Below are 26,281 nucleotides of genomic sequence, written 5' to 3'. Positions count from 1 at the left end.
TTCCTGTTCCCCACTGGGGCAGCGGTTCTGGCTGGGACACTGATGTGACCCTGGGTGGGCTGCTCCCCTTTTCTGCAGGGGGCAGGGCGCAGGGCAAGGCAAGAGAGGCTATCACTACCTCTACTCCTAAAGTCCCTGCCCCCTGCCCCAAGCTCAAAAAATGTTCCCCCTTCCCTCAGCCTCCAAACCCAGTGGCTGGAGGATGAGGTGGCCCAAGACTGTGAGCCACTGGACTTGGTCTGGGACCTGGCAGGACCCCCAGAGCCTACATCTGAGCAATGGGGAGGGTCCTATCCCGCTCTGGGATGGGGTGGAGACAAGCTGCGTTGGGGAGAAGGGCGCCTAGCCTGTCCTGGAGCTCCCTCTAGTGTCATCAGAGGGGCTTGCAGCCTGTCCTTTAGTCTGGGGAGGACTGGGTTTGTCCTGACCACCATGCCTGAGCCACCCGGCAAGCTCCTGTCTCCATCCCCACCATTGGGGGTTCACCCAGCTGGGATGTGGGGGTACACTCTGTCTTTCTCCCTCCTTCTCAGCCCCAGCAGACACCAAGTTCTGTTGCTTCTGCTACACGAATGCCCACCCCTGCTTCCCACCCTCCCCTATCCCGACTCAGCCCTGTAACCTTTCCCGGGAGTCCTTCTGCCCCTGCCCTCCTGCAGTGCACTCCCACATCCTCCCGAGGGAACTCTGTGACGTGCACACCTGACTGAGTCACACACCCCTTCGCCCCTGGCCCCTCCTCCACGCCCTCCATGGCTCCCCAGCGCCTCCAGGACAGAGTTGCCTCCTCAGCACCTCACAAGCTGCCCTCGGCTGACAGTTTCACCTCTGTCACAGCCGCTCCACATTTGGACCGCAGGCAATGTCACCCATCCGCAGTTGCTGAAGGGACGATGCCCTCTCTGACACCTGTCCCTGCCCTTGCGCAGTCTGCAGTCAGGTCACCTCCTGCCTGCTGTCTATCTGGAAGACTCCTATTCACACTCCAAAGCCCGGCCTCCTCTGGGGAACAGCAGTCTGGCACCTGGCCTCTCTGTCCTTGGGGTCCCACCAGGCTCTGCACAAGTGCCTCCCTGCAAAGTCTGTGTGTATCTATCTTTCCACTAGATGTGAGCTTCCCAAGGGCCGGGGCTGAATGGCCCTCCTGTGCGTTCATCACCTGCTCTGTGCCCTGTCTGTGTGCGTAAGGGGTAGGGGAGCGGGCAGGGTGATGGTGTGGATTTGCTCCGTGGGGTGGGGAGGAGACAGGGGGCTGGATTATGAGGACTTTGGGTGTCAGGCTCAGGAATGTGGACTTGGCCCGGGGGTACCTAGGAGTTAACAGACAGGTGACACCATGTAGGATTTTGGGAAGTCCCTCTGGCAGTTGGTGTGGAACCCAGTGGCCTCTGGGGCATTGTTTTGGGGGTGGTGGATGCTTCCAATTTTCATGGGGAAGGGTGCCACAGGCCTTTAGTGGGTGGGGCCTGGGATGTGCAGGGCAGTCTCTGAAGCACAAAGAACACCACTTGACTTTGGAATGTCCTGCCAGACATTCATGTTCAGGAAAAAAGACCTGTCTGTAAGTGTCAGAGTGAGCGCCAGTCCCGCATGTAAACACGGAGAGCATTTTTGCACGAATGCTCTAAATTTCAACATACGCTGAATTTGCTAGAAATGCGACTTCCGTGTGAAGTGAAAGGAGACTGCTCTTTCTCTTGTTCGGACGCTTCCCCAGAGTTGTCATAATACTGGAAAATTATGTACTTAACGTCAGCGCCACTGAGGGGCTCGCGTTGCCGACCTGACATTCTCTTTATCGGTTGGCACAGCGGCTGTTGCATTCGGGGGGCTTCTATGGGTGGGCGCAAGCTTCTCGTTATTTTATTATGTCTCCTAGTGGAGTCAATAATAGTATTCACTCCTTGAAATACACATCATCTTAAATTACTTTCCTTATTAGTTTAACCAAAAACTTGCTTAGCTCTTAACGTGTGCCGGTCACTGTTCTAAATGCTTCATGAATAATTACTTGTCCAGTCCTCATGACAGCTCTACGCAGTAAAATGCTGCATAGAAAACACCTCCCTTTGTACTGGGCAGCTAGCTGAGACACAGAGAGGTTAAGTAACTTACCCAAGGTCACGCAGCTGGGACGTACAGAAGCCAGGATTTGAACCAGCATCTGTGCACACTTTACCACTGGCCTATAATGGCTTGCTCTGAAACTTTAGTCAGAGCATTGGCATGGGTTTCTTTTGGGAGTTATATATATATGTATGCCACTTCATTTGAGGGTGACAAAGGGGGATGCAAGACATTTGCTGCCAAGGGGGAGTTGAACAGGCTTCAGAATCACTGGTGGGGGGCTCACGAGAGAGCCTGGGTATGGATATGCTCCCTGAAGGAGGGATATGTGAGAGGGGCAGGGGGCTGGGAACAAACCATGAGACACTCCAACATTTGGGGAGAAAAGAGAGCAAGGAACGGTTAGGAAGGCAGGAGGGAAACCAGGGGACAGACCCTGGAGGGAGCAGGAGACAGTGGGTAAGGCCTCTGGAGACCCCGGGGAAGTCAGGGCTGCAGGTGGTCCCACATTTGGCCACAAGGTGGCGCATGGCGGCTGCGGTACAGGGGCTGGGGGGCGGGGCTTGGATAGGCTCAACCCGGCGCCCTTCTAATCTGGGGCGCATTGTAAAAGCTCCCATGTTTGTGTCTGCACACCCGGAGACTCAGGGGGCTGTGGCGGCCTTGCTATCCTCCTGCCTCACCCGCCCCACCCCGGGGCTGGGCTGCTTGGATCCCTTGGGAACCTCTGAAAAGCAGGATGAAGAGAACTTCGCTCTGCCACTTCAGATCACTCGGCAGTTCGCCTTAACCACAGGGAACGCGGTCCAAGACCGCGGTGGACACCTGCCACCGCGGACGGTACCGGCCCTACAGATGCTATGCTTTCTCCTGTACAGACACCCCTAGAATAACATTTAATTTTGAAACGAGGCACCGTCAGAGATTAGCAACAACAACTACGAATAAAACAGATGGGAATACACGGCAATAAAACTTGTGTGCGCGTGGTGTCTCTTTCGTAACATCTTACTGTTCTGTACTCACCCTTGAGATGACGTGCGATGACGCGATGCCTAAGCGCTGAGATGAAGGAACGTAGGCAGAACCGCATGCAGTTTGGAACTGAAGGATTCCGTATTTCTCGAATCTTCCACTTAATGTTTTCAGGCTGTGGTTGACCACAGGTAACTGACGCTGTGAAAAACAAGCCCACAGATAAGGAGACCCTTCCCTGGTGGGAACTGTTATCACTCCCATCTGTTATTACAGGTGGGGAAACCGAGGCCCAGAGGCGGCAGTCCTGTGCTGAGGTGGCTCTGCCACCAGGGGTGGAACTGGGCTCAAACCCAGAACGACTGAGCTGAGGGGCCAGTGTGGCCCCGTGGCCCACTAAGCCCACTGCTCCCTCCCAGAACGCTCACGGGCCGGCACGAGCAGCCCAGAAGCACCCTCAGTCGCTGCTCAGGTCTGTCCCTCAATGTGCCCTCGATGCCCAGGGCACATGGCGGAGCCACACAGGGCTGGGTGGCCTGAGTCTGTGGTCACTGCATTGGGCCCAACGGGCATGTCCTGGCAGGGACCAGTGGTAGGTCCAGGAAGTCCCTTCAGCACAGGACCCCCCTCCCCTGGAGCTGAGGGCAGTGGGGCAACAGGCTGTTTTTTGAGGTTGCAGTGCCTTTGGGATGACCTGGATTCCCGGGCCCAGGTCGCCTGAAGAACGCATCCTCTCCACCGCATGACACTGCCCTCTGCAGCCTGGAGCAAGCAAACACCAAGTGCAGCAGGAGGCTGTGAGATTAGACAAGGAGGCCTTCCAGCGGGAGGAGCAGGAAAGCTGGCCTGTTAGTGCCGCCCTTCCCTGGGATGGGCTGCCTTGAACTATGGTGAGGTGCCTGGAGTCGCAAACAGCAGAGGAGAGTGAGGGCAAAGGGGAGAAACGGCTGGGCTGGTCAGGGGACGGGGACCTTCTCCTGAGGTGGGACCAAGCAGTGAGGAGCAGGAGGAGCTGCCAGGAGCTGCAGATGCCTGAATGTGGGCGGGGGAGGGGGAGCCGGGCTGCGGGGTGGGGTCCCTTGCTCAGGTGGGAGCTCAGTGGGAGGAGCTGGGGCTTCCGAGCCGACCTCGGAGGTCTGGGAGGTGACTGGTCGCTCAGGCCTGGGCCAGGGGGTGGCCCAGCAGGGCAGGATAACTGAGGACCAGCGAGCAGCCGCCTCACCTGGTGAGAGGGCCCCAAGAACTGACATTTCTCTGAGTGGGCTGCGGCAGCAAAGCTGGGAGGTGGGGGGACGAGGGGGTGGGGGCGCCAGGAGGGACACAGTGGTGGGCACTGAGGTGAGGTCAGACCGGCAGGGGCCTTGGGGAGACTGGGAGGGTCAGACCCCTCCTCCAGAGCCCTCCTGGAGGTGGAGCAGCTTGGGAGGGCCCGGGTTGGGGGAGGAGGCGGGAGAGGAGGGAGGGAGGGAGGGGCCGGGCCTCTGTCCACGGCATTAGTGCTGGTTGGAGGGAGAGGGGGGTGCACCGCCGGCCAGGCCTCCTGTTCCCACGGCAGCGAAGCGTGCTGCCATGGCGCTGGCCGGGCCAGGGACCCAGGACCCCAGGCCCTCAGCCCCTTTCTTGCTGCTGCTGCTGCTCGGGGCCCCTGCCCTCACCCTCGCCCTCGCCCTCCTGGACGGTGAGTTGGGGCACGAGCTGAGGGGGGAGGCCTGGGGCAGGGCCCCATAACAAACACCACAGGCCCTGGGGCTCTTCCTGTGGGTGCCGGCCCCACAGTAGGGCTGGGGTGAGTCACGGGGTGGGGGGGCGTGTGCCACTGTGGGCCATGGAACTCATGTGGAGGCCAGTGTGTCCTGGACTCAGGGGCTGCCGTGTGTTGGGGGCTTTGTGAGGGGCATGTGGGCCGGCTGTGCCGTGGGTGACGGGTGGCCTGGGGCTGGGGACAGCTGGGCTGTGGGGCCTGTGCCAGGCTGTGGTGCGCAGGTGGGTGTGTTAGAGCTGGGAAGTAGGATGAGCTGTCCCGGGTGAGACCACCTGAGGCTTCCTGAGTGTGGAGGGCAGTGTCCTGGGAGCTGGGGGTGGCAGGCAAGTTGTGGGGTGGGCTGAGCCATGTCACAGGAGCCTGGGTGGGGGCAGCAGGCCCCCGCCCAGGGGACTGGGTTGAACAAGGGCAAGGCCCAGGGGAGCCGATGTCTGCCTGTATCCCCCCCACTTGTGGCCCAGCCCTGCCTGTGCTGGGGGCTGCAGGTGGTCTGGGGGGCCTTCCCAAATGCGGCCGAAGGGGCTTCCCGGAGCCAGACCCCATTCGCCAGGCAGTTTTGCTTTTGTCCAAGTGGATTCACGTGTGCGCGCGGGCCTGGAATTCTTCCTGGGGGTCTGGGGGACGCTTTGTCTCGGTCACTATGGCTACTGGGGCCAGGCCTGGGAAGTCCCCTGCCCCCGCCACCGCTGCTGGAGGAGGGAACCAGGGAGGCGGGTGGCTGGGCTCCACCGCCGCTGGGGAAGCCCCCACCTCCTCAGACTCCGGGGGGCGGTCAAGTCCTCCTACACCCCTTTATCCGGCCTCTCATGGGATCTGGCTCACAAAGCCTCCGTCCCCCACTCCCCAGGGGGCCCATGGGGAGGATGAGGACCCTGTTCTGCAGTGGAGGAAACCAAGGCTCAGGGAGGGCTGGAGGCTTATGGGCTGGGTCCCCCCTGCCCCGGCAACTCTGGGGCCCGCCAGAGGAGCTAGAGCCAGCATCCTGCACCGAGGGACGAGAGACCCTGGTCTGTGGGTCCGGTGCCCATCCCCTGTGCTACAGTGTGCACACACGTGTACGTACACATGCAAACCCGCACACACCAATCACATGTGTGCCCACCCTCAAATCACGGCTGCGCACGCACACACCTGCACACTGGCGTGGCACGCACAAGGGCGCACACCAGCACCTGAACCCGTGTCCACAGGCACCATGCACGCACACACCTACAAGTGCCCGCACCACCAGTGTGCGTCCCTCGATGTGTGTGCATTCCCACTCAAATGTGCGTTCACGTGAACGCTGAGGCAGAGTGAGCACACAGCGGATGGATGCCGCAGCCTCAGGCAGACTCACCCACCCCACGCCGCCACGCCAGGGTCTCCAAGGGCAGCCTGGTCCCGTGGTTTCTGTGTGGGGGACCCCTCCCCGGGGGCCCCTGAAACCAGGGCAAGGGCACAGCGGGTGTGAGCATCTCTGACACCAGCGCCGCAGGCCCGAGTGCCAGGAGGCACGGGGCCCAGACGGCATCGCCGGGACAGCTCCATCCTGCAGGGCACGGGGGTCTGCAGCCCTGGGCCCCCAGCTCTGGGGCCTGCCCCCCCGCCGGCCCGGCTCTGCCACAAAGGCCCCACTGGTTGCTAGGAGGGGACCAAGCATCTCAGAGTACAATGGCGCGCGTTGGGCTCTCAGCCCCTCCTGCTCCCCAAACACCAAGGGAGCCCGGCTGACAAAGGGGCAGCAGTCCCGTCCAGAGTCGGCCCCTCCCGCTTCCAGAGCTGGGCGGGGGCCTGCAGGACAGTTGGTGTTCGCCCCCAGCTGAGACTTGGTGACGAACAAACGAATAGCTGCCAGGCTGACCAACGCAACCGAAAGCGATTCTCGTCTCAGCCCTGCGACGGCCGCCGTTCGCAGAGGCCGCAGTGGGGCCCAGAGTCACAGAGCTGGGTGGCAGGGCCAGGACGTCACAGCAGACTGCAGGCCCAGCCGGTGCAAAGTCACATCTCTGTGCCTGTGTGTGAAGGGGACCCACCGACTGACCCCGAGGGCTGAGGAGAATACGGCCTGGTCCTTCCACTTAGGTCTGGCAAGGAATCCCGTTTCAAAGGAAACCTGAGACAAGCCAGAAGCCCGGTTGCAGTTAAAATCGAAATAACTGCTGGTGGCCTGTTGGGCGGCAGGCGAGGGCCCCACCTGCTCCCTCGGACCCTCACTTTGGGGGAGCCTCCCCGCCCACTGCTCTGGGACCGAGGTTTGGAAGCTCTGGGACGTAGCAGTGCCAGGCAGGCGCAGGCCAAAGACCCCCAGCAGTGACTGCTGTGGCCACTGGGATCGAGATTGTGCCTTTTAACCTTGGGGCAAACATCTGTGATTACAGAATCTTCCAAACCTTCCTGCCCGCACGGTGACTCAGTCCCAGCCCCAGGGCCTGCTGACCAGAGGCCAGTGCTTCCCTTCCCCAGGAGCCCCCGCCTGCCAGAACATGGGCCGCTTCTTTCTAAAATGTTTTTTCTCTGTGACTTTTAGATGAAATCTGTTGTTTTCAAGGGGTAACGCTGGGTAATACAAGCGTGCAGGTTCAAGTGTGCGGTTCTGTGACACACCAGCTGGACAGTGCACTGTGTGCCTACCATGCAAAGTCACTGGGTCGCTTCGTAAAGATATCCTTCCTCTAGCCACGTCGAGACAAGAAGCGCCCCCAGTTCCCCCTCAGGAAACAGTGCTCAAGGCGCCGTCAGGCATCGCAGGCCTGTTAGCGACGCCCCAAAGAGGAGTTACCAGCAACGAGTGAGCCAGGCCGAAGCCCATGGGGCTTGGTGCCGGCCAGGCTCCAGGTGGACGCGGAGGATGGCCCGCTCTGCCCGGCAGACACTGGACCTGCATTCTCACGGCCGAGCAGGCCTTTGGAGACCCTTCCAGGGCCCGGGGAGGCAGAGCGGGACCAGAGCCCAGAGGAGACTCCACCCGCGCAGGTTGACGCGTGGGCCTCTCGGAGGTCTGCGGAGGATTGATGTGCCTCTTAGTTTTAGAGGGATGACCCTGGGCAGGTTTGTGATCGCTGGATTGGAAACATAGTTTTCTTTAACAGCACCCATGTCTTCCGGTTTAAATCAATACAATAATGTAACAATACGCGATATGTGTAGGGCAGCCCGCGGCACCGGCTCTGAGACACACTCAGGAAACGGCTGCTGTTTTTGAAAGCCAGTCCCTCCCCTCCCGGAGGCAGCGGGTTCTGGGTCTTCTCTGGGCTGGGCAGCAGGTCCAAGGGGAGGGGCAATGTTAGTTAATCCCTCCCCTGCTAGGTCATCCCAGGCCTGAGAGGTCAGGAGGGATTTGTAAAGATAAGCACAGGCCCCTCATCACCCTGGCAACAGGCCCCACCCCTCCAGCCTGGCCCCTGGGAGGGCCCTTCCTCTGCCCTTACCTCTCCTCCCCACAGGCTTGGGCTGGCGGGGCCTCCTGGGCTCGCTCCTGGGAGACACAGAACGCGAGGTCAGCAGTTCCCAAGCCTTGACTACAAAGGAATCCCCAGGGAGTATGTTGCAATGCAGACTCCTGGGCCCGAGGCCCAGTGGTTCTGAATCTTGCAGTCTGGAGTGGGGCCCAGGAATGAGCATTCTTAATGCAGGCAGAGCGGGGCTGGGTTCCAGAAACTTTGACTGGAGGCTCTGCAGTAGGGAGACCTGGGTTTGGCTTCCAACTCCTCATGGGCTGTGGGGCTGTGTTTCTCCCCTGAGCCTCGCCTTCCTCAACTGTGGCCCAGACGTAAGAGCACCCCCACCTCCTCAGGTAGATATGAGGATTATATGAGATGACACATGCAGGCTTTGGGGGCTCTTGCATGCCTCCTGTGACAGGCAGCTCCCTCCCTCTCCTCCTGGCTCTGACAAAAACTCCTCCCTCACAGGTGGCAGGACGCATCTCCTGGGCTTCTGTCACTTAGGGCCATTGCCCACTTGCACCCACCTTCCCTACTTGCACTGGCCCTATACACCCAGCCTGGTCCTGGCGCTCTGAACTGGAGAGCTCTGAACCAGAGGCAAAGCTCCAGATTGGGGTATGGTCCCTCGGACCACGTGGATGTTGGAATTAAATAGCACAGGCCCAGCAGACAGGCCCTTCCCAGGGGGGCTCTGATTCCCATACTCCTCCTCTCCAGCTGGGCTGGGTCAAGGGACCTGGGTTACAATGGCCAGAGTCCTCAGTGAGGGCCCGCTGGGTGCCAGGGCTGCACTGGGGTCACCTTGGTGGCCCCTTACAACACTCCACGAGGTGGGCACCATTTGCACCCCAAGCCCGGTCTGTCTGGCGCCACACCTGTTCCTATGTGAAGGAGCTCGATTCCCCACCATCACATCCTCTCCCCATGCCCAGCACAGCATCTGGCCCCAGGGGGCGCAGCCACCAGAGTGCGGAGTGCGGCGGGCTGCTCTCTGCCAGCCTTCAGAGGGGCTCAGACACTCCCCGCCCTTGAGCCCGGGACTGCACAGAGGAACAGTGGGCAGAGAGCGTCTGTGGACCCCACGGCCCAGGTGGGCATCTGGCCGGACAGCATTTGAGACTCTGCCCCCCTGTCTGGCCCTGGATCCCGGTGTGGGCCTGGGCGTCAGCGAGCCATGCTGAGCTGTACCAGGTGCTCCAGGGTGGGGTGGAAGCTGAGTCTTCCCCGAGTCTGTGCATCGGTCAGCATTCCCAGACCCCTGTCCCCATGGTGCCTGGCCCAGGCTGGGTGGGTGGGGCCAGCCAGTGGACAGCCCTGCCTGGTGGAATGTGGATGACGCCTGAGAGGCGGCCGAGCCTTATCTGGGGGTCTTCACCAGGGTGGGGGAGGGGAGGTGCAGGGCCTGGTTAGTGTCTGGATGACAACTTGATGGGAGAAGGGGCACCTCTCAGAGCCCCAGGTGGGGGGGGGGGCTCCTTCCTGTGGGCGGCTCCCCTCCCCCATCACTTATTGCATTTCTACAAGTGAGCACTTGACTGCAGCACCTGAGGCTAGAGTCCTAACCCATCCTGCTAGGACACTGGGACTTCTAGAGTCCCCTCTTAGGACTGGGGACCGGAGCTTCGCAGGAGAATGACTAGCCCAAGGTCTGAGAGCTGGCAATTGAGCTGGGCTCTAACCCAGGGCTGTTTCTCTGCAAAGCCCAAGTTCTTACCCCAGAATTACACAGGCAGGCGGGGAGGCAGGGCGAGAGGGAGGCTGGCTCTCTCCCTGGCTGGGCTTCCAGATCAGTAGGTGACCCTCTAGCAGAGGGTGCAGGCAGCACATGGCCAGAACCACGGGTTCAGCCCCCAGGTCTCAGTACCTGTCCTGAACCCTATAACAGGGTCCAGGCGAAGCTGGCTGCTTATGCAGTTGCTGATGGGGTACAACAAGAGCCAGGGACCATGTGAGAGGCTCCCAGGGCGGCCGGGTGGGGAGAAGGGCCTTTGAAGTCCTTCATCTTCAATTTCATGCAGGGATGGAGTTACCAGACCCCCAGTAGGAGCAGGGGAGGGGGCACTGGGAAGAGTTCCTCCTGGGCCTTCTGGGAGGGGGTGGGCCACAGGTGGGAGACCCAAGGAGACCCCTCCCCGGTGGGACTGAAAGGAGCGGGCAGGCCTGGGAGGCTGTCCGGCACTGACTTGCTGTGTGGTCTCAGGCAAGGGCTTCCTTCCTTCCCTGGGCCCCCAACTGCCTTCTTGTACAACGGGCTCGTCAGGGCCCGGCTCAGAAAGGCGCTGCAGGGATGTGATGAGCACAGGACAGCTCGCTAATCCGGAGCAGGGAGCCTGGTGTCCCAGGTCCCACTTCTCTGCCACGGGGGCGGTCCTGAAGCGTCCCAGTTCCGCGTGTAGTTGTGGGCAGCACACTGGGCCCTGGCTGGTTGGCCCTGGCCCACTCTCCATCCTGCAGAGTGTGGGCGGACCCCTGCCGCCCTCTGGCTCTGGGGTCTGGGGATGGAGAGTGTGGGGAGGGGTGTCTGGCAGCCCCTGGCCACCCTGTCTCGTCTCTCTGCAGGAACAGTGACAGCGCAGACCCCAAGTGCCTGCACCTCAGACCCGTGTGCTCCAGGGACCCAGTGCCAGGCCACAGGGAGCGGCGGCTACACCTGCAGGCCCTCGGAGCCCCAGGGCTGTGCCGTGCAGCCCTGCTACCACGGCGCTTTGTGTGTGCCCCAGGGCCCAGGTCCCAGGGACTTCCGCTGCTACTGTGTGCCCGGGTTCCAGGGCCCACGCTGCGAGCTGGACATCGATGAGTGTGCGTCCCGGCCCTGCTACCACGGGGCCACTTGCCACGACCTGGCTGATCGCTACGAGTGCCACTGCCCCCTTGACTATGCAGGTAACGGCCCGGGCTGGGCCCAGAGGTCCGTAATGTCGCTGCTGTCAGTGGCTCAGAGTGCGAAGTCATGAATTCAGCTTTGGCTTTAGTATAGACATCCCGCCCCCTCCCCGCTTCTAGACACCTGGTGACTCTCGGGTTCAGCCACTCCGGGTCTTGCTACAGAGCTGATGCCTCTCGGGCTGACCTGGCAGCTCCGGATGAGAGTGTGAATGGGCAGGGCTGGTGTGGAGCCTGGCACATAACAGGCACTGGACACAGGTTAGCTCAGTCCCTTCAAGAGTTCTGTATGTGCCGGGAACGGACACCCCTCGGGTGGGACGGGAGGCCAGGTGCGCCTGGTTTGCATGCACACCTGGACCGTGTGTCTCACATCTACTCACTCCAGACCTGTGTCAGGCGGTGGTGGAGACACCTTCGGCTCGGGGGGTGATTTTAGAGTACGAACACCCCAGGTACAGTTTGGGTTGTAATGCTCGTCTCGTTCACACTGTAAGGCTGACAGACCCCCACGGCCCCTGCAGTCTCCAGTGGGAAGTGGGCGATAATGTACATCCAAGGCCTGACACTGAGAGAACCTAGCTCCTTCCTCCAGAGGTTGGCCCTGCTCTAGTCCCGTCCGTGCTCCAAGGCCAAAAGCCATCGGAGTGACTGGCGAGGAGCTGGGAAGGAGAGCGCCACTGGGGACAGGTCTGGAAGGTGGCCGGGTCTAGGGCAGCTGGGAGCCTGTACTAGGTGCCTGTACAGACACCCTGGCTTCAGACACCTGAGGGCAGAGGGCAGTGTGAGGGCACCTCAGAGGAAGGGGCACAGACTGGGGGGCAGGGCTCCCAGGCAGGTGCTTACAGTGGAGCAGTGGGTCTCGGCACACAGAGGAAAATGGGTTCTGAAACGGGATGCACGTGTCTTTCTCACCATCCGAGGGCCTCGGTGTCTGGGTAGGTGAGTTGTGTGGTGTGAGTGAGGCCACGCAAAGGGCCTGGGTGTCTGCCAGTGTTTGCAGGTGTCTGGGCTCCTGGAATGCCTCTGTGCTCACACGCTGCGTGCGTGAGGGCCAGCAGGTATGTGCGCGGGCCTGTGGTGCTCAGACGCTCTGGGGAATGCTTTCTGGGTGAGATGTGAGTGGGGGCAGTGTCTGTGTGACTCACTTCTCTGCCCCTCCTTCCGTTCCCAGCCAGGCGGGGGAGGCTGGGATTCCAGGCTGCCTGGGCCTGGCTCCCCCTGGCACAGAGGGTGGGAGCGGGGCCAGGGCAGGAGGAGTGCAGGGTCACAGGAAGGGGGGGCTGTTTTGTGCTCACTGAGCGAGGAAGGGGGTAAGGTTCCTGCTGGAGCCAGCTGGGCCCCTGGTCCCCATGATCGATCCCACGTAGGCGGCAGGGGCAGGGCCACTGGAGTCTACAGTGACAGGTGGGCTCTACAATGAAGTGGGCAGTACATTTCCACACTGGGATGGACTCCCCATCTCCCTTCACCTCCACAGCCCCCGTCCCCCGAGAGCCGCCCAAACCTCTGGGGGTTGCTCAGGACGGAGAGGGTTCCTGGGACTCAAACTTTCTGTTGTAAAAGCAAGATAGCGCAGGGGAAACCAGGAGTTGCTTCCCTGCTGCAGCATCTCCTGCCAGGCTATGTCCCTCTCTGGGGTCCGTCCTTATACCCTCTTCAAAGCCAGAGGACTGCGCCTTTAAAGATGCAAATAGAACCATGTAACTTGGCTGCTCAATACTTTTAGCATACGCCACCTGGTCCTCCCAAGCCTGGCCACCCCGCATGCCAGGCGCACCTCCTCCACTCTCCCCTTAGCTCTCTGGCTTCCTGGGCCCTGCCTGGGGCATCCTGCCTGCCTGCCCCCAAGCAGCTCTTGACCAACAAACAGTCTCTCTTGAACCCAACTGCACAAATAGACCCCTATCCTAGTGGTTTAGAAAGCTCCCCACTCTCCGCGACTCCCCACCCACCTCTGTCCTTCAAAAGGCTTTTTCCAAAAACCTTCCCCTGACTCCCAGCTCCCCAGGCCAACCCTGGCTCTTGCTTTCACAGAATCCAGTACTTCCTCGTTGTTGAGCTTATCAGAATTAAAAATCACTCCTCGTTTAGTTAACATCGACTTAAAGCCCATCTCCTGGGTTAGATACCGGTGAGCTCAAGGGAGCTGGGATGTCTGTCTTTTTGTTTCTACCCTATTACCACTGTTGGCGCGAGAAACACCTACTCGGGGTGAATGAACCAGCAGGCTCTCTTCGTGGACTCTCAGCTTCCGCTCCATGTGACGAACTGGTTCGAGTAGGCCTTACTGGGCCTCTTTCTCACTCCCTCCGGGTGACCTGCCTCTGTCCTCGTCTCTGGCCCTGTCCAGGCGTGAACTGCGAGGTGGAGGTGGACCAGTGTGCCTCGGCGCCCTGTCTGCACGGGGGCTCGTGCCTGGACGGCGTGGGCTCCTACCGCTGCGTGTGCACGCCGGGATACGGGGGCACCAGCTGCCAGCTGGACCTGGACGAGTGCCAGAGCCAGCCGTGCGAGCACGGGGGCGTGTGCCATGACCTGGTCAACGGGTGAGCGTGCGGCCTGGTGCGCGAAGGCGGGAAGGCTGCGCAGTGGGCTGGGGAAGCGGTGGAGGCAGGGGGCTGCAGGCGAGTGCGTGCCCCGCTGCAGGTTCCGGTGCGACTGCTCGGACACTGGTTACGAGGGCGTGCGCTGCGAGCAGGAAGTGCTGGAGTGCGTGTCAATGCCCTGCGCGCACAACGCGTCCTGCCTCGAGGGCCTCAGGAGCTTCCGCTGCCTCTGCTGGCCAGGTGGGTGTGTGCACGAGGGCGCCTGCGCAGGCCGGTGGGCAGGCGCGGCCTGGGGCGGCGGGACCCTTGTGCACCTGTGCGCATGCGCTGTCCGTGGGCCAAGTTTCCCGATCTGAAAAATGGAGCTAATCATAGCAGCTTCCCGCGGGGTTGCTGTGAGAGAGTACAGGTGTAATGCCCACACAGCCCTGGCATGCGGCCTGGCACGTGCAGTCTCTCACTTCTGGCAATACTAGTAAGATGATGCTGAGCTGATTAAGACCGCCATGGTCATCCCCCCCCCCACCCCCCATGAGTCTCCCTCTCTTCTGGGAGGCGGGAACATGGTGTTCTGAGCTGTTGTCCCAACTTGGCCTTGTGACGGCCTGGCATCTGTGGGGCAGGGCTGGGGCGCTGCCTGAGGGCTCCGTGTGACCTGACACCCACGTGTATGTGCCCTTAGGCTACAGTGGTGACCTGTGCGAGGTGGACGAGGACGAATGTGCCTCAGGCCCCTGCCAGCACGGGGGCCAGTGCCTGCCGCGCTCGGACCCGGCCCTCTACGGGGGTGCCCAGGCCGCCTTCTCCGGCGCTTTCAGCTTCCGCGATGCTGCCGGCTTCCTATGCCGCTGCCCTCCGGGCTTCGAGGGTGAGCTCCCCACCCCCTCTCAGGGCAGCAGGTCTGCCTGTATCCAAATGCACCTGGGGGATGCCGGGCTGGGTTCAAGCGCCTCTCTTTGGGCCTCGGTCTCTCCAGCTATAAGACGGGCCCCTCCAGGTGCAGTCTGGCTGAGGGCACAGGTGGGAACCGCAACTGGGCCTCTTGCAGGGGACGACTGCGGTGTGGACGTGGACGAGTGTGCTTCAGGGCCATGCCTCAGTGGAGGCCGCTGCCAGGACCTGCCCAACGGCTTTCAGTGCCACTGTCCGGATGGCTACACAGGTACTGGGGAGGGGTGGGCACGGGCGCAGGAAAGGGTGGAGCCGGTGGGTGTGGGGTGAGAAGGTTCCTCTGGCTGATGTGTGGGGGCCAGACTGATGGGGTATGAGATTAGAGAGGAGGTGGGCACAGTGGCCCAGGTGAGAGCCAAGTTGGGACACAGCTGGGCTTTGGAAGTGGGAGTGGAGATAACCAGTCAGGCTGAGAAAGATTTAGGAGGGACACTGCGCAGGTCCTGACAGTTATCCAGGTGTGAGTGGAAGGCATCACGGGTGCCAGCTGAATTTCTGTCCTGGGTGATGTTGGGATCAGCCTTGTCCACACTGAGGCAGAGTGACTGTGGAGCACCCCCAGAAGGAGCTTGGGTGGGGGCTGCTGGACAGTCTGGGGCCCAGAGGTGTGGCCGGGGCTGGGGTCGGAGACTAGGGGTCAGGAAACTAGGGTCCAAGACTGGGTAGCCCAGGTCATCTGGGAGAAAGTGTGGTGTGATGGGCAAAGAGAACCCCAGGCACCTGACATCAAAGGGCTGGGCAGAGGCCTAGGGGCCTTCGGGAAGGACAGAGGCACTGTGGCCAGGGCAGAGAAGGTGAAGGGGGGGCATTGCAGATAGCTGGGGGCAGTGTCTGCGGAAGGAGGAGCTTGACCTTTGGGGAGCTGGGGTCTGTGAAGCAGGAGCTGGGAGGACAGAAAGCGTCTCCCTGCCTTGGGTGCAGCAGATTCACGGACACACAGACACCCTCCCACTTGGACACTGGCGAACCCAAGGCAGTTCTTACTCACCGAGGGTCCCCACTCCCTCTGGGATGCCTGTGACACTCCCCCACACCGCCCACATTCCTGTGCGGGCACACTGCCTGCTCAGCCCTGCAGGGCTCCTGGGCACAGGCTCACATGCCCGGGGGAGGGGTGGTGGTCGCCACCATCCCCTCTACCCTTCGCCCACCCAACGGCACTGGGACTCAGTGTCTCCACCCTTGGGTGGCCCTTCTTCTGCTCCTGTGGGCTGCGGTTCCCCAGTCCTGCCTCTGGGGTGCCTGGCGCACAGTGGGTCCACCAGACATGCCCTGTCTTTGAAGAGCTTTCCCTGTGCATTTTGTTGCTGCCTCCCCACAGCCCTGTGAGGTGGGGGTTTCAGTCCCCTTGGATAGGGCTACAGAGGCTCTAGAGAGGGGGTGTCATCCCCCCAGATTCCCCAGCATCAGCAGGAGCTGAGCTCAGCTGATGGCTGACAGCGAGGTCAGGGTCCAGGTGGGGGACCCCCCGGTTGTGGGTCTGGGCTCCTTGCCACTGTCCATCCCCATCCTCCCTTTGGGTCGAGCTTGGCATGGGGGAGGCCAGAGCCAGGCATTCCTGAGCCGGCCCTGAAGGAGGCGGCCAGCCCAGGCAGGGAGCTCTGCTCTCCAGCCGCTCCCCCGCCACAGTGCCCGCCCAGTACTCCCAGACATCGGGGAAGTGCAATGGGGCTGTGGGCTCCGTGGACCTTCCTGGAGGTCCTGTGGCTCCTGGCAGGTATGGAGAACAGTGGCTTTGGGCCGGGGAGGTGGAGCTTGCTGTCCTCAGAAGGAGACTATGCTGTTTATGGGCTGACTGGTGGCTTCTTTGGGCCCAAGTTCCTCCAGCTGGGATACAGGAGCTGGGCTGGCCTTGGGGTTTTGTGGGGGCTCCGGCTGAGCTGGGGTTGGGCTGTGAGCTCTGGACCCAGGCTGGGGCCAGAGCACCTGGCCTGGGAGCTCTTGGAGGGAAGGGTGAGGCGACCCCTTCGCAGCCTGTGTGGGGACCTCAGGGCAGAGGGACTGGGAAGTTAGAGCCTGGGGGCTGCTGGGAGCGCCACAGCCGCATATTCCCACCTCTTCCCGCTCCTCCATTTCATCACTCTGTCCACAAAAGCTGCACTGGGTCCTGGCTGGCTCCTGGGGCCAGGCTCCTGGGGGAGATCTCAGCTGCGCAGACACTTCATACAGGGTGCTGGGGCGCTGTGCCTGGAAGTGGGCAAGGAGTTGGGAGTGGCACAGTAGCTTGGGGCTGGGAGTCAGAGGCAGCCTTTTAGGGGATTGGCCCTTTGAGTTTGGGCTTTGCAGGATGAGTAGGAGTTTGAAAGGCAGGGTGAGGGAGGATGAGGCATTCTACGCAGAGGGAACGGTATGAGCAAAGCCCCAGGGTCCGGACTTTCCAGGAAAATCTTGGAGGAACAGGCAGTTTGAGGTTTGTAGGGAGCAGGGTTGAGACTGGAGTGACTGGCAGCGTCCAGCCCGTGTGGAATCTCAACTGCCAGGGGGAGTGACTGGACCTTAAGCAGCAGCGGAGCCTGGCCAGGTGATCTTTAGAAATAGATCTCTGGCTGCTTGTAGGGGTGGATGGTGGGGGTGGGGGACTCTGAAGTCAGGCAGACTGGAGGAAGCCGGACTGTGACCCAGAGAGCGGGTAAGGCAGGAGGGTGCGGTGGGAGAAAGGGCAGATTGGAGAGTGTTTAGGAGATTGAATCCACAGGGCATGGAGACTCACCGGACTGGGCAGAGAAATGGGTATCATGGGTTCCAGCCTCCAGGGACTTCCGGGGACCACGAAAAATCTGTCGGGAATTGGGAATTGGTTTGGTTGGCAGGTACTGAGGTCCCTGTCCCAAGAGGCATGCAAGCTCTGGGTCGAGACTGTGGTTCTGGCCTTGGGTGCTGAGCCGTGGCCTGGTCTCTCCTGAAGGCCTGACGTGCCAGGAAGATGTGGACGAATGTCTGTCCGAGCCCTGCCTCCATGGCGGGGCCTGCGACAACATCGTGGCGGGCTACCTCTGCCGCTGCCCCGAGGCCTGGGGCGGGCGTGACTGTTCCGTGCAGCTCACCGGCTGCCAGGGCCACACTTGCCCACCGGCTGCCACCTGCACCCCTACCTTCGAGTCTGGAGTTCACAGCTATGTCTGCCACTGCCCGCCTGGTTCCCACGGACCCTCGTGTGGCCAGAACACCACCTTCTCGGTCGTGGCCGGGAACCCTGTGCGGGCGTCGGTGCCAGCCGGCGTCCACCTGGGTCTGGCCCTGAGGTTTCGCACCACGCTGCCTGCTGGTTCCTTGGCCATTCGCAGTGACAGGCAGGACAGCTTGAAGCTGGAGCTGGCACTGGCAGCGGCCACACTTCAGGCCACGCTCTGGAGTCACGGTAATGCTGTACTTGTCCTGAGGCTGCCAGACCTGTCCCTAAATGATGGCCAGTGGCACCGAGTGGAGGTGACACTTGGCCTCGGGATCCTGGAGCTGCGGCTCTGGCACGTGGACTGCCCTGCCCAGCTCTGCGTGGCCTCCAGTTCTGCGACCCCGGCTCCTGCCGCCTCCACCGCCGTGCCGCCTGCCGGGTCCTGCTCTGTCCAGCTGGGTGGCGTGGCCTTTGCGGGCTGCCTCCAGGATGTACATGTGGACGGGCACCTCCTGCTGCCTGAAGATCTTGGGGAAAACGTCCTCCTGGGCTGCGAGCGCCGTGAGCAGTGTCAGCCTCCACCCTGCGCCCACGGTGGGGCCTGTGTGGACCTGTGGACCCACTTTTACTGTGACTGTCCCCGGCCCTACAGTGGTCCCACATGCGCTGATGGTGAGGAACAAGCCAAGTGGGCCCCGGGGCAGAGGCCCTGCCTCCCCCAGGCCACAGGCCTTATGCCTGGCACCCTGTCTCCCTGCAGAGGTTCCTGCTGCCACGTTTGGCCTGGGGGGCACCCCGAGCTCCGCATCCTTCCTGCTCCACCAGCTGCCAGGCCCCAACCTCACTGTGTCCTTCCTCCTGCGCACTCGGGAGCCCGCTGGCCTGCTGCTCCAGCTTGCCAATGACTCAGCAGCTACCCTGACCGTGTTCCTGAGTGAGGGCCAGGTCTGGGCCGAGGTGCTGGGCAGTCCTGCTCTGGTGCTTCCCGGGCCCTGGGACGATGGGCTCCGCCACCTCGTGACTCTCAGCTTCGGGTCCGACCAGCTGCAGGGCTTGACGCAGCAGGTGCATGTAGGCGGGCGACTCCCCCCTGCCGATGCCCAGCCCTGGGGGGGGCCCTTCCGAGGTTGCCTCCAGGATCTGCGACTCAATGGCCTCCAGCTCCCCTTCTTCCCACCTCCACCGGGGAACTCAAGCCAGCCCAGGGAGCTGGGCAGCAGGCAGTCCTGGAACCTCACCGTGGGCTGTGTCTCCGAGGACATGTGCAGTGTGAGTGCCCTGCGTCTCCGGGGCAGCATGTCCTTCTCCTGGTGAGGAAAGCACCCTGCCCCAGGTCCCCCGGTCAGAGAGTGGCGGCAGCGAAGGACTCATAGTCATCTGTTCTCTGGCCCAGCTGCTCTTGCCCTCTGGTGGGCCCCATGCCTCTCGCCCAGTCCTTGTCTGAGGCAGACACGTTGAGCCCAGCAGGGGCTGGCCGTCTAAACCTGTATGCAGGAACTGTTGGGGGAGGGGGACAGGGCTCCCTTGGCTCACGAGCAAAGCACCAGCTGGGAAGTAGAAGAGCCTGAGTGTGGACTTGGGCTCCTGCTTTTGCTGGCTGAGTGACTCGGGCAGGTGGCTTCTCTGTGTGCCTCAGTTCCCTGGTCTGGAAAATGGAGGTGTTAGTGGCTTCCTCTCTGTGAGGAGGGAACACATCTGTGGCAGGTGCTCACCTGAGAACCACTGGGGACAGGGGACGGCTGTGGTGGGGTGTGCCTCTGCAGGCCCCCGCCGACCCCTGTCCTGATTCTCCTGCAGCCTGACCCCTGTCTCAATGGTGGGACTTGCCTGGTCACCTGGAATGACTTCCACTGCACCTGCCCTGCCAACTTTACAGGGCCCACGTGTGCCCAGCAGCTGTGGTGTCCTGGCCAGCCCTGCGTCCAGCCTGCCACCTGCGAGGAGGTCCCTGGTGGCTTTGTCTGTGAGTGTGTGCCCTGGGCAGCCCACATGCTGCGTCCTGGACACGCAAGCTGGGTTAGATTCCACCCCTAACCTCAAGGCTCATAGAGGAGCAGGATGCCAACAGTTTCAGCCCAGTGTAGCTGGACCACCGCACCCAGAGGGACAGACTTTCTGGAGGAAGACAGCATTCACCAGCGCTCCCTGTCCCCGCAGGTGTGGCGGAAGCCACGTTCCGAGAGGGCCCTCCGGTCGCATTCAGTGGACACAACGCATCCGCGGAGGGTGAACTCAGTGGTCTCTCTCTCGCCTTCCGCACGCGCGATCCCGAGGCCGGGCTCCTGCGCGCCACCGCGGGCGCCCTCGCAGCTGTCTGGCTGGCCGTGCGCAACGGCTCGCTGGCGGCCGGCGTGCGCAGCGGCCGCGGCCTGCCGAGTGCGGTGCTGCCCGCGCCCAGGCCGCACGTGGCCGACGGCGCCTGGCACCGCGTGAGCCTGGCCATGGAGCGCCCTGCAGCCCCGGCATCGCGCTGGCTGCTGTGGCTGGACGGTGCGGCAACGCCCGTGGCGCTGCACGGCCTGGCCGGTGACCTGTCCTTCCTGCGCGGCCCGGGCGCGGCGCGCGTCCTGCTGGCGGAGAACTTCACCGGCTGCCTGGGCCGCGTGGCGCTCGGAGGCCTCCCGCTGCCCCTGGCGCGCCCGCGCCCCGGCGCCACCCCCGGGTCCGGAGGGCACTTCTCGGCCTGGCCCGGAGCGCCGGCCCCGCACCTCGGCTGCCGCGGGGAGCCCGTGTGCGTCTCCTCGCCCTGCCTGCACGGCGGCGCCTGCCGCGACCTCTTCGACGCCTTCGCCTGCGCCTGCGGCCCGGGCTGGGAAGGCCCGCGCTGTGAGGCCCGCGCCGACCCGTGCCGCTCGGCCCCCTGCGTCCGCGGCCGCTGCCAGGCGCACCCCGACGGCCACTTCGAGTGCCGCTGCCCGCCGGGCTTCGCGGGACCGCGCTGCAGGTGCGGGGGCGGGTCGGCCGGGTTCCGTGGGTCGGTGGGGTGACCGGAGCGGGCACATGTTTGCTGGTGAGAGGCCGGCGGGGAGGGGGCGACCAGGGTCGGGCAGAGGGTCTGCGGGCCAGCCCCTTCCCTCCTCTGAGCCTGCGCGCCCGCGCTGTGAACGGGAGCCACAGCCCCTAGACTTGCCAGATAAGATACAGGCCGCCCGGATAAATTTGGATTTCCGATAAACAGCCTCTCGTCTAGGTCTGGGCGGTGGGGCAACCCAGAGCTGGTCTTGGAAGGAAACCGTGGCTGAGGCTTTCCTGCCCAGCTGCCCCCACTGGTGTTCACTCGTTAGTCTGCGGGTCCGGCAGAGTGAGATGGTCCCCTGTTCATTCTGGCGCTGACACCCATTCTCTTTGGAGCCGCGCTTATGGTGGGAGGCTGGTGGATGGGAGGTTGGTGGAAGGTTGTGGGGTGGGGGGCTGACTTCCCCATCTCTCCCCCCCACCCTGCCCCCCCACCCCCAAATGTGAGGCCCAAGTTTCATGTTTAGGAATCTGCTTTTGTTCCAAGGAGAGTCCTTTTTCCATCGTGTCAGCTTCTCCAAGGACCATGGGAGAGAGTCCCAGGCTGGGGGGAGAGGTCGCACACCTGGGGGTGGGGCTGGAGCGGCAGAGTGGCCGCCCTGTGTCCCTTCCCTTCCTCCTCACAGCCCACTTCCATGACTGATATCAGGGACTGTGGGAGGTGGGCCCTGAATTCCACAGATGACAACACAGAGGCCCCAGTGGCCTGTGGTCACGGCAGCGGGTGGGCAGGCCCCAGGCCCCCAGTCCAGCTCCGTGCTCTCTCCCCAGGTGGCCTGTTGTGCCAGAGGAATGCAGCCTGAACATCACCTGCCTTGCTGGCGGCCCCTGTGAGGATGGGCCTCGGGGTGTCAACTGCAGCTGCCAGGAGGGCTTTGCTGGCCAGAGGTGGGTTTGGGGGCTGGATGGGGGGAGAGCATGGAGAGCTGGGCGGGGTGGGTGAGGTCGGGTACTCACTTTCTGAGCCCTCACTGTGATCACAGTGCCAGACAGGCCGCTCTTGTCACTTCCTGGAGCTTCCCGGACCGTCCTCTGCTGTGTAGACGCAGGCAGGGGAGCAGTTGCCTAGAGGGGCTTCCCAGAGTGCCTTGCACAGGCACCTGCGCCAGGACCAACTGCCTGGGGAGGCTGTAGAGGTGCAGGTTCTGAGTCCCTGCAGACGGGGAGTCAGCCCCCGGGCCTTTACGCAGGCTCTCCTGTGCTTCTGGGGAGTGAGAGTCATTTTTGTCACGAATGCTGGGGCAAAGGTGGGTGGCAGGTGACAGAGGTCACACTGAGCCTGGGCACCTGGCAGGGCTCTGCCAGGCAGGGACAGGGACACCTGTGAAGGGGGTTTGAGGAGCTAAGTAAAGCAGCTGGGGGAACAGGCGTGGGAGGAAGCAGTTCCCTCCACCCTGACCCTCTCCTCTGCCTCCCAGGTGTCAGATCTCCTGTGAAACCAACCCCTGCTTGAACGGGGGCACCTGCCGGGTGGCGGGCGGCGTGTATGAATGCATCTGCAGCCCGAGGTTCTCTGGCCAGTTCTGCCAAGTGGTGGTGAGTTGTGCCGGAGGTGGGGCGTGTGCCGCAGCTGGTCCTGGACCAGCCTGTTGTGGGGTGGGCAGCAGCGGGGGAGACTCAGGTCCCTTCCGTGCCCCCCTCCCCAGCAGGAGGCATTGTCATTCTGGGGAGAGCTGGGGGACCCTGCCACTCCTCTGGGGACTGGAGGTGAAACATTTGGGTTCTCCAAGTCCGACCTGCGACAGGATTCAGGACCCACAGGATCTCGGAATTCTGGGATTTGGTGAACAAGGGTCTGTGATCTCCAGGGCGGTCTGGGCCAGGATTCTAGAGCAGGAAGGCCCAGGGAGCCTGGGGTTCGGAGCCCAGGGCTTGGCCGCTGTGCAGGCAGCTGCAGACCCCAGGGAGCTGAGGGGGTCCCACAGGCAGCTTGAGCTTGAACCTCTCCACTGCCGCCTCCCCACCAGGGGCCGGGGTTGGCCCAGCAGTGAGCCCACAGTTGGCGTGGGAGGGGGCGGGAGGGGCAGTGGGCAGGGAAGCCTGGGCGGAGGCCTTGATCTCCACAGGCTGCTGGCAGCCTGGGTCGTAAACCTGCAAATCCCCTCTGCTTCTGGGGACTGTTTCCTTTCAAGTGGGACTTTTACAGCCTCTGGCTCCCAGCCCATCTTCCCAGAGCAGGGAGATAATGGCTTTACACCTCCCCCAGAAGTGCCCGGGGTGCGGGCTGGTGAGTGCCCACTCGGGGCTGGACCTGGACCGGCTTTTATCTCCAGCCTTGGGACCCTTCTCCAGGCTGTGTCCTAGGGCTTGGGACGCAGGTCCCAGTGGGCTCAGAGGCCTCTCAGAACGGAGGGAGCCCTGTGGCTCTGGAATCCTGTGATTCTGAGACTTCAGAATTGCAGCCTTGTAAGATCTTTGATGGGTGCCCCCAAAGCCTGGTCTGGCCCCCCTGGTCGGGGGCTGGGCAGGCCCTGCTGGGTTCTGGGCGCATCTCTGCCCATGAGTCTCTGTGGTTGCTGCCTGAGGTCCCTCCCACTTTGGGGTTAAGCATGGTTGGCCTCCATAGACTCCCTGAAACACCAGGCCACCCTTCAGGGTGGGGAGGGGTCAAGTCCCCATGGCCTCAGATTGAACGAGTTTATTGTGGGGAGGAGGTGGCCAAATGGCCAGGCTGGGCGCTGAGACTCAGGTTGGCCAGTGATGGAAGGGCATGGGCGGGAGGCTGAAGCTCGGGGAGATGGCAAGGTGCTGGGGGCAGACGGAGAAGTGCAGCCCCAGTGTGCCACCAACTGGTCTGGCGTGTGCAGGGAATCTGGGCACAGCCTGTCTTCTCACCTACTACTTACCGAGCGCCTAATATGCAGGGCCTGCTCCGGGCACTTTGGAGACATCAGTGGCCCGGACAGACCGACTTGGGGCTCCGGGTGGCGAGGAGGTGGCCTCTGCCGCTCCATCGTGCGGGGTGTGGTGTCTGTGGAGTCCCATGCGGCCCCCCACATGGTGGGCTCGGCTCAGACTAGGTGTCAGTCATCGCGTTCTCTCCTTCTGGCCAGAACCCCTTTGTCACGTAGGACTCCCCTTGCAGTGGCTCTGACGGGTGGCTCCCTGGCACCTGCCTGCACACCCCTGGGGCCGGGGCTCTCACTGTCTCCCAGGGAAGCCCGTCACTACTCTCATTTTCTCTGAGGAGTCCCAGGCCCCTGTACTCTCCTCCCCTCCTCCGCCGTCTGAGGCTTCCTTGTCGCACGTCTTGCAGAAGAGCCTGCCGCTGCCGCTGCCATTCCCGCTGCTGGAGGTGGTGGTGCCCGCAGCCTGCGCCTGCCTCCTCCTCCTCCTCCTGGGCCTCCTCTCAGGGATCCTGGCGGCCCGGAAGCGCCGCCAGTCAGAGGGTACCTACAGCCCAAGCCAGCAGGAGGTGGCCGGGGCCCGGCTGGAGATGGACAGAGTCCTCAAGGTGCCGCCCGAGGAGAGACTCATCTAGGCCTCCCTGGCTACCGGCTCCAGCACTGTGAGGTCATGAACAGTTTCTGCCTGGACGCCAGAGGAAGCCCCTTCCAGGAGCCAGCAGGGAAGTGGCCCCCCCACCGGCCTGGGGGAGCTGCTGCAGGGCACAGGGTACCTGCTGGGGAAGTGTCCTCTTTGCTGGCAGCCCCTGCCTCTGTCCCTCTGAGGAGGGAGGAAGAGGGGACCACTCAGGGCAGCAGAGGGGCCGGGCGAGGGGTGCAGCTGTGCAGGCAGGGCACACGTGCACAGGGTGTGTCCAGGGTGTGTGTGTGTGCACCTGGGACTGTTGGTCTGCAGACACCGGTGTGTGTGTGGGGGGCTGGGCTTGAGGGCACACCCATGTTTTTGCTGTGTGTGCACAACTGTGGTGGGCCAGGCCATCCCATGGAGTGGGGAGGCTGGGTTGTGGGGACCACTGCACAGCTATGGGGAGGGGCAACCCAAGGCTGCACTGCTTCTAGAGGCCAGGCTGGGGCTTGCCGAAGGAGGGGGCCCCGGTTCCCAAATCTCCCACCTCTGGGGGCTGCCCCTCCCCGGGTCGGAGGCCGAGGGGAATAAGGGAGACTGTAGCCAGAGGCCACATGGACTCCTGGCTCCCAGAACAGATGATGCTTTGGGCAGACGAGCCTCTGCCTTGAGCCGGAGCCAGGCCCCTCAGGAACACAGATGATAGCCAGGGCGGAGGGAGGTACAGAGAGCAGAGCACAGGCTGCCCAGGGTGTGTGGGGGTCTGCAGCCCCTCCTCGGGGTCTGGCATCTGTAGGTAGAGCGGGGAAGGTGGCCCTGTGCACCCCACTGGGCTGCTGTGAGCATCTGTGGTAGGGATGAGAACTTGACGTCATTAAATGCTGGCCCGCTGGGAAGGGCTGTCCGGTCATCCTTTTAGAAGTCAGGAGTTGAAGGAAAGATGGGGGGTGGGGGTAGGGCCTCCCTGGGTGCTGAGGATGAAGGAACGACCCCTCTCCCACCCCACCCAGCCCTCCCGCCTCTGGGTTCTCCAGCCCCTCCGGAGCCAGTGCTTCCCTCTGAAGCCTCCGCGGAGACACTCCTCCGCCTGCAGGCAGTCCCCTCTGTGCCTGGCCGCTGGAGGATGGGGTGGACTCCAGGAAGCTCTTGGCTGCGAGCCGAGGATGCTGGCACCACCGGGCCGGCTGCTCCTGCAGACAGACACACGCAGGAAGAACCCGCTGCTTTGCCTCCGTCTCCTCCTCTGTGGTGCCATCACGCTGGGACCTCTGATCCCTGAGGGCACCTGCCTCCGGGCACAAACTTCCAGGTGTCCCCTGAACTTGCTCCTTCCTGGAGCCTTGGAGCCCTCAGTGCCACTGGTGACTGGTGACCTGCAGCGCTGCTCTGTGGACCCAGCAGGCCTATGACTAGCTCACCCGATGCCTTGCTTGGGAGGGGAGGGGCCCGTTTGGGCTCAGAGGCCCCAGTGGGAACAGGCTTGAGTGGGCCAGGGGCAGACCTCCCCTCGCTGCCCCGGGCCCTGGCCCTGCCTCTACAGAGGGGTGCTGAAGATGGCTGGGGCCTCCCTCACCCCGACTTCCTCAAGGACACAGGGATACCAGACTTCTCCCCAAGAAGGTTTTATTGAACACATACACACTTCCTTGGGTTTGCAAGTTCACCCTGGCACGCTAAGAGATGGCAGTGCCACCAGATGCCACAGGGTCAGAGATCAAGGGGTGGGCTGTCTCACCCCCAGCAGTGATCAGGGGCCTGCCTGGGATGGGTGGGCCTGGGGTCTGTTTGGAAACACCCGAGTGTCCTGGAGGTCCCTGCAGGCCTGGATATGGGGCACCTCCCCCGCCTCCACCCTGTCGGAGCAGACCTCAGGGCCAGACCTCCACCCGGGGGGTGGCCTCCAGCCCCTCAGTTACTAGGGTTCCCTGGGGTCTGGGGACCTCCATGAAGCCCTTGCCCTGTCGGACACCTCTGCGACTGTCTGACTGTCCACAAATAGGAAATGAGAAATAGGTCAAAATGCTCACAATTTCCTGCATGTCTCAGACGGTTGTTTTCTTAAATGGTT

At 62.7% G+C, this 26,281-nt stretch overlaps 1 protein-coding gene across 2 annotated transcripts; it reads left to right on the top strand.

The window, feature by feature from the left end:
• Window positions 1-4,552: 4,552 nt before the first annotated feature.
• Window positions 4,553-26,197, top strand: CRB2 (crumbs cell polarity complex component 2). Of its 2 annotated transcripts, none has more exons than XM_037164137.2 (13): window positions 4,553-4,720; window positions 10,792-11,115; window positions 13,469-13,664; window positions 13,765-13,904; window positions 14,347-14,532; window positions 14,713-14,826; window positions 17,521-18,399; window positions 18,488-18,996; window positions 19,525-19,690; window positions 19,885-20,671; window positions 21,514-21,630; window positions 22,161-22,278; window positions 23,999-26,197. In XM_037164137.2, the coding sequence occupies exons 1-13, from the start codon at window positions 4,612-4,614 to the stop codon at window positions 24,221-24,223; spliced, it is 3,870 nt and encodes a 1,289-aa protein (XP_037020032.2). In that variant the 5' UTR covers window positions 4,553-4,611; the 3' UTR covers window positions 24,224-26,197. The 2 variants fall into 2 exon arrangements, with proteins under 2 accessions (XP_037020032.2, XP_053523776.1); XM_053667801.1 differs by lacking the exon at window positions 23,999-26,197 and adding an exon at window positions 22,389-22,724.
• Window positions 26,198-26,281: the final 84 nt, after the last annotated feature.

This window comes from Artibeus jamaicensis, unplaced genomic scaffold (genome assembly GCF_021234435.1).
Source record: "Artibeus jamaicensis isolate MK-2021 breed Jamaican fruit bat unplaced genomic scaffold, CSHL_Jam_final contig_471, whole genome shotgun sequence".
In the NCBI taxonomy this organism is placed as follows: Eukaryota; Metazoa; Chordata; class Mammalia; order Chiroptera; family Phyllostomidae; genus Artibeus; species Artibeus jamaicensis.
This window is presented reverse-complemented; position numbering and strand designations above follow the sequence as displayed.

Bases quoted from the DNA above. Each gene is read 5' to 3' on its own strand.
- CRB2 (XM_037164137.2), top strand. From the start codon at position 4,612: ATGGCGCTGGCCGGGCCAGGGACCCAGGACCCCAGGCCCTCAGCCCCT. The intron at 4,721-10,791 runs GTGAGTTGGGGC...GTCTCTCTGCAG, and splicing joins CGCCCTCGCCCTCCTGGACG to GAACAGTGACAGCGCAGACC. The intron at 13,665-13,764 runs GTGAGCGTGCGG...GCCCCGCTGCAG, and splicing joins TGCCATGACCTGGTCAACGG to GTTCCGGTGCGACTGCTCGG.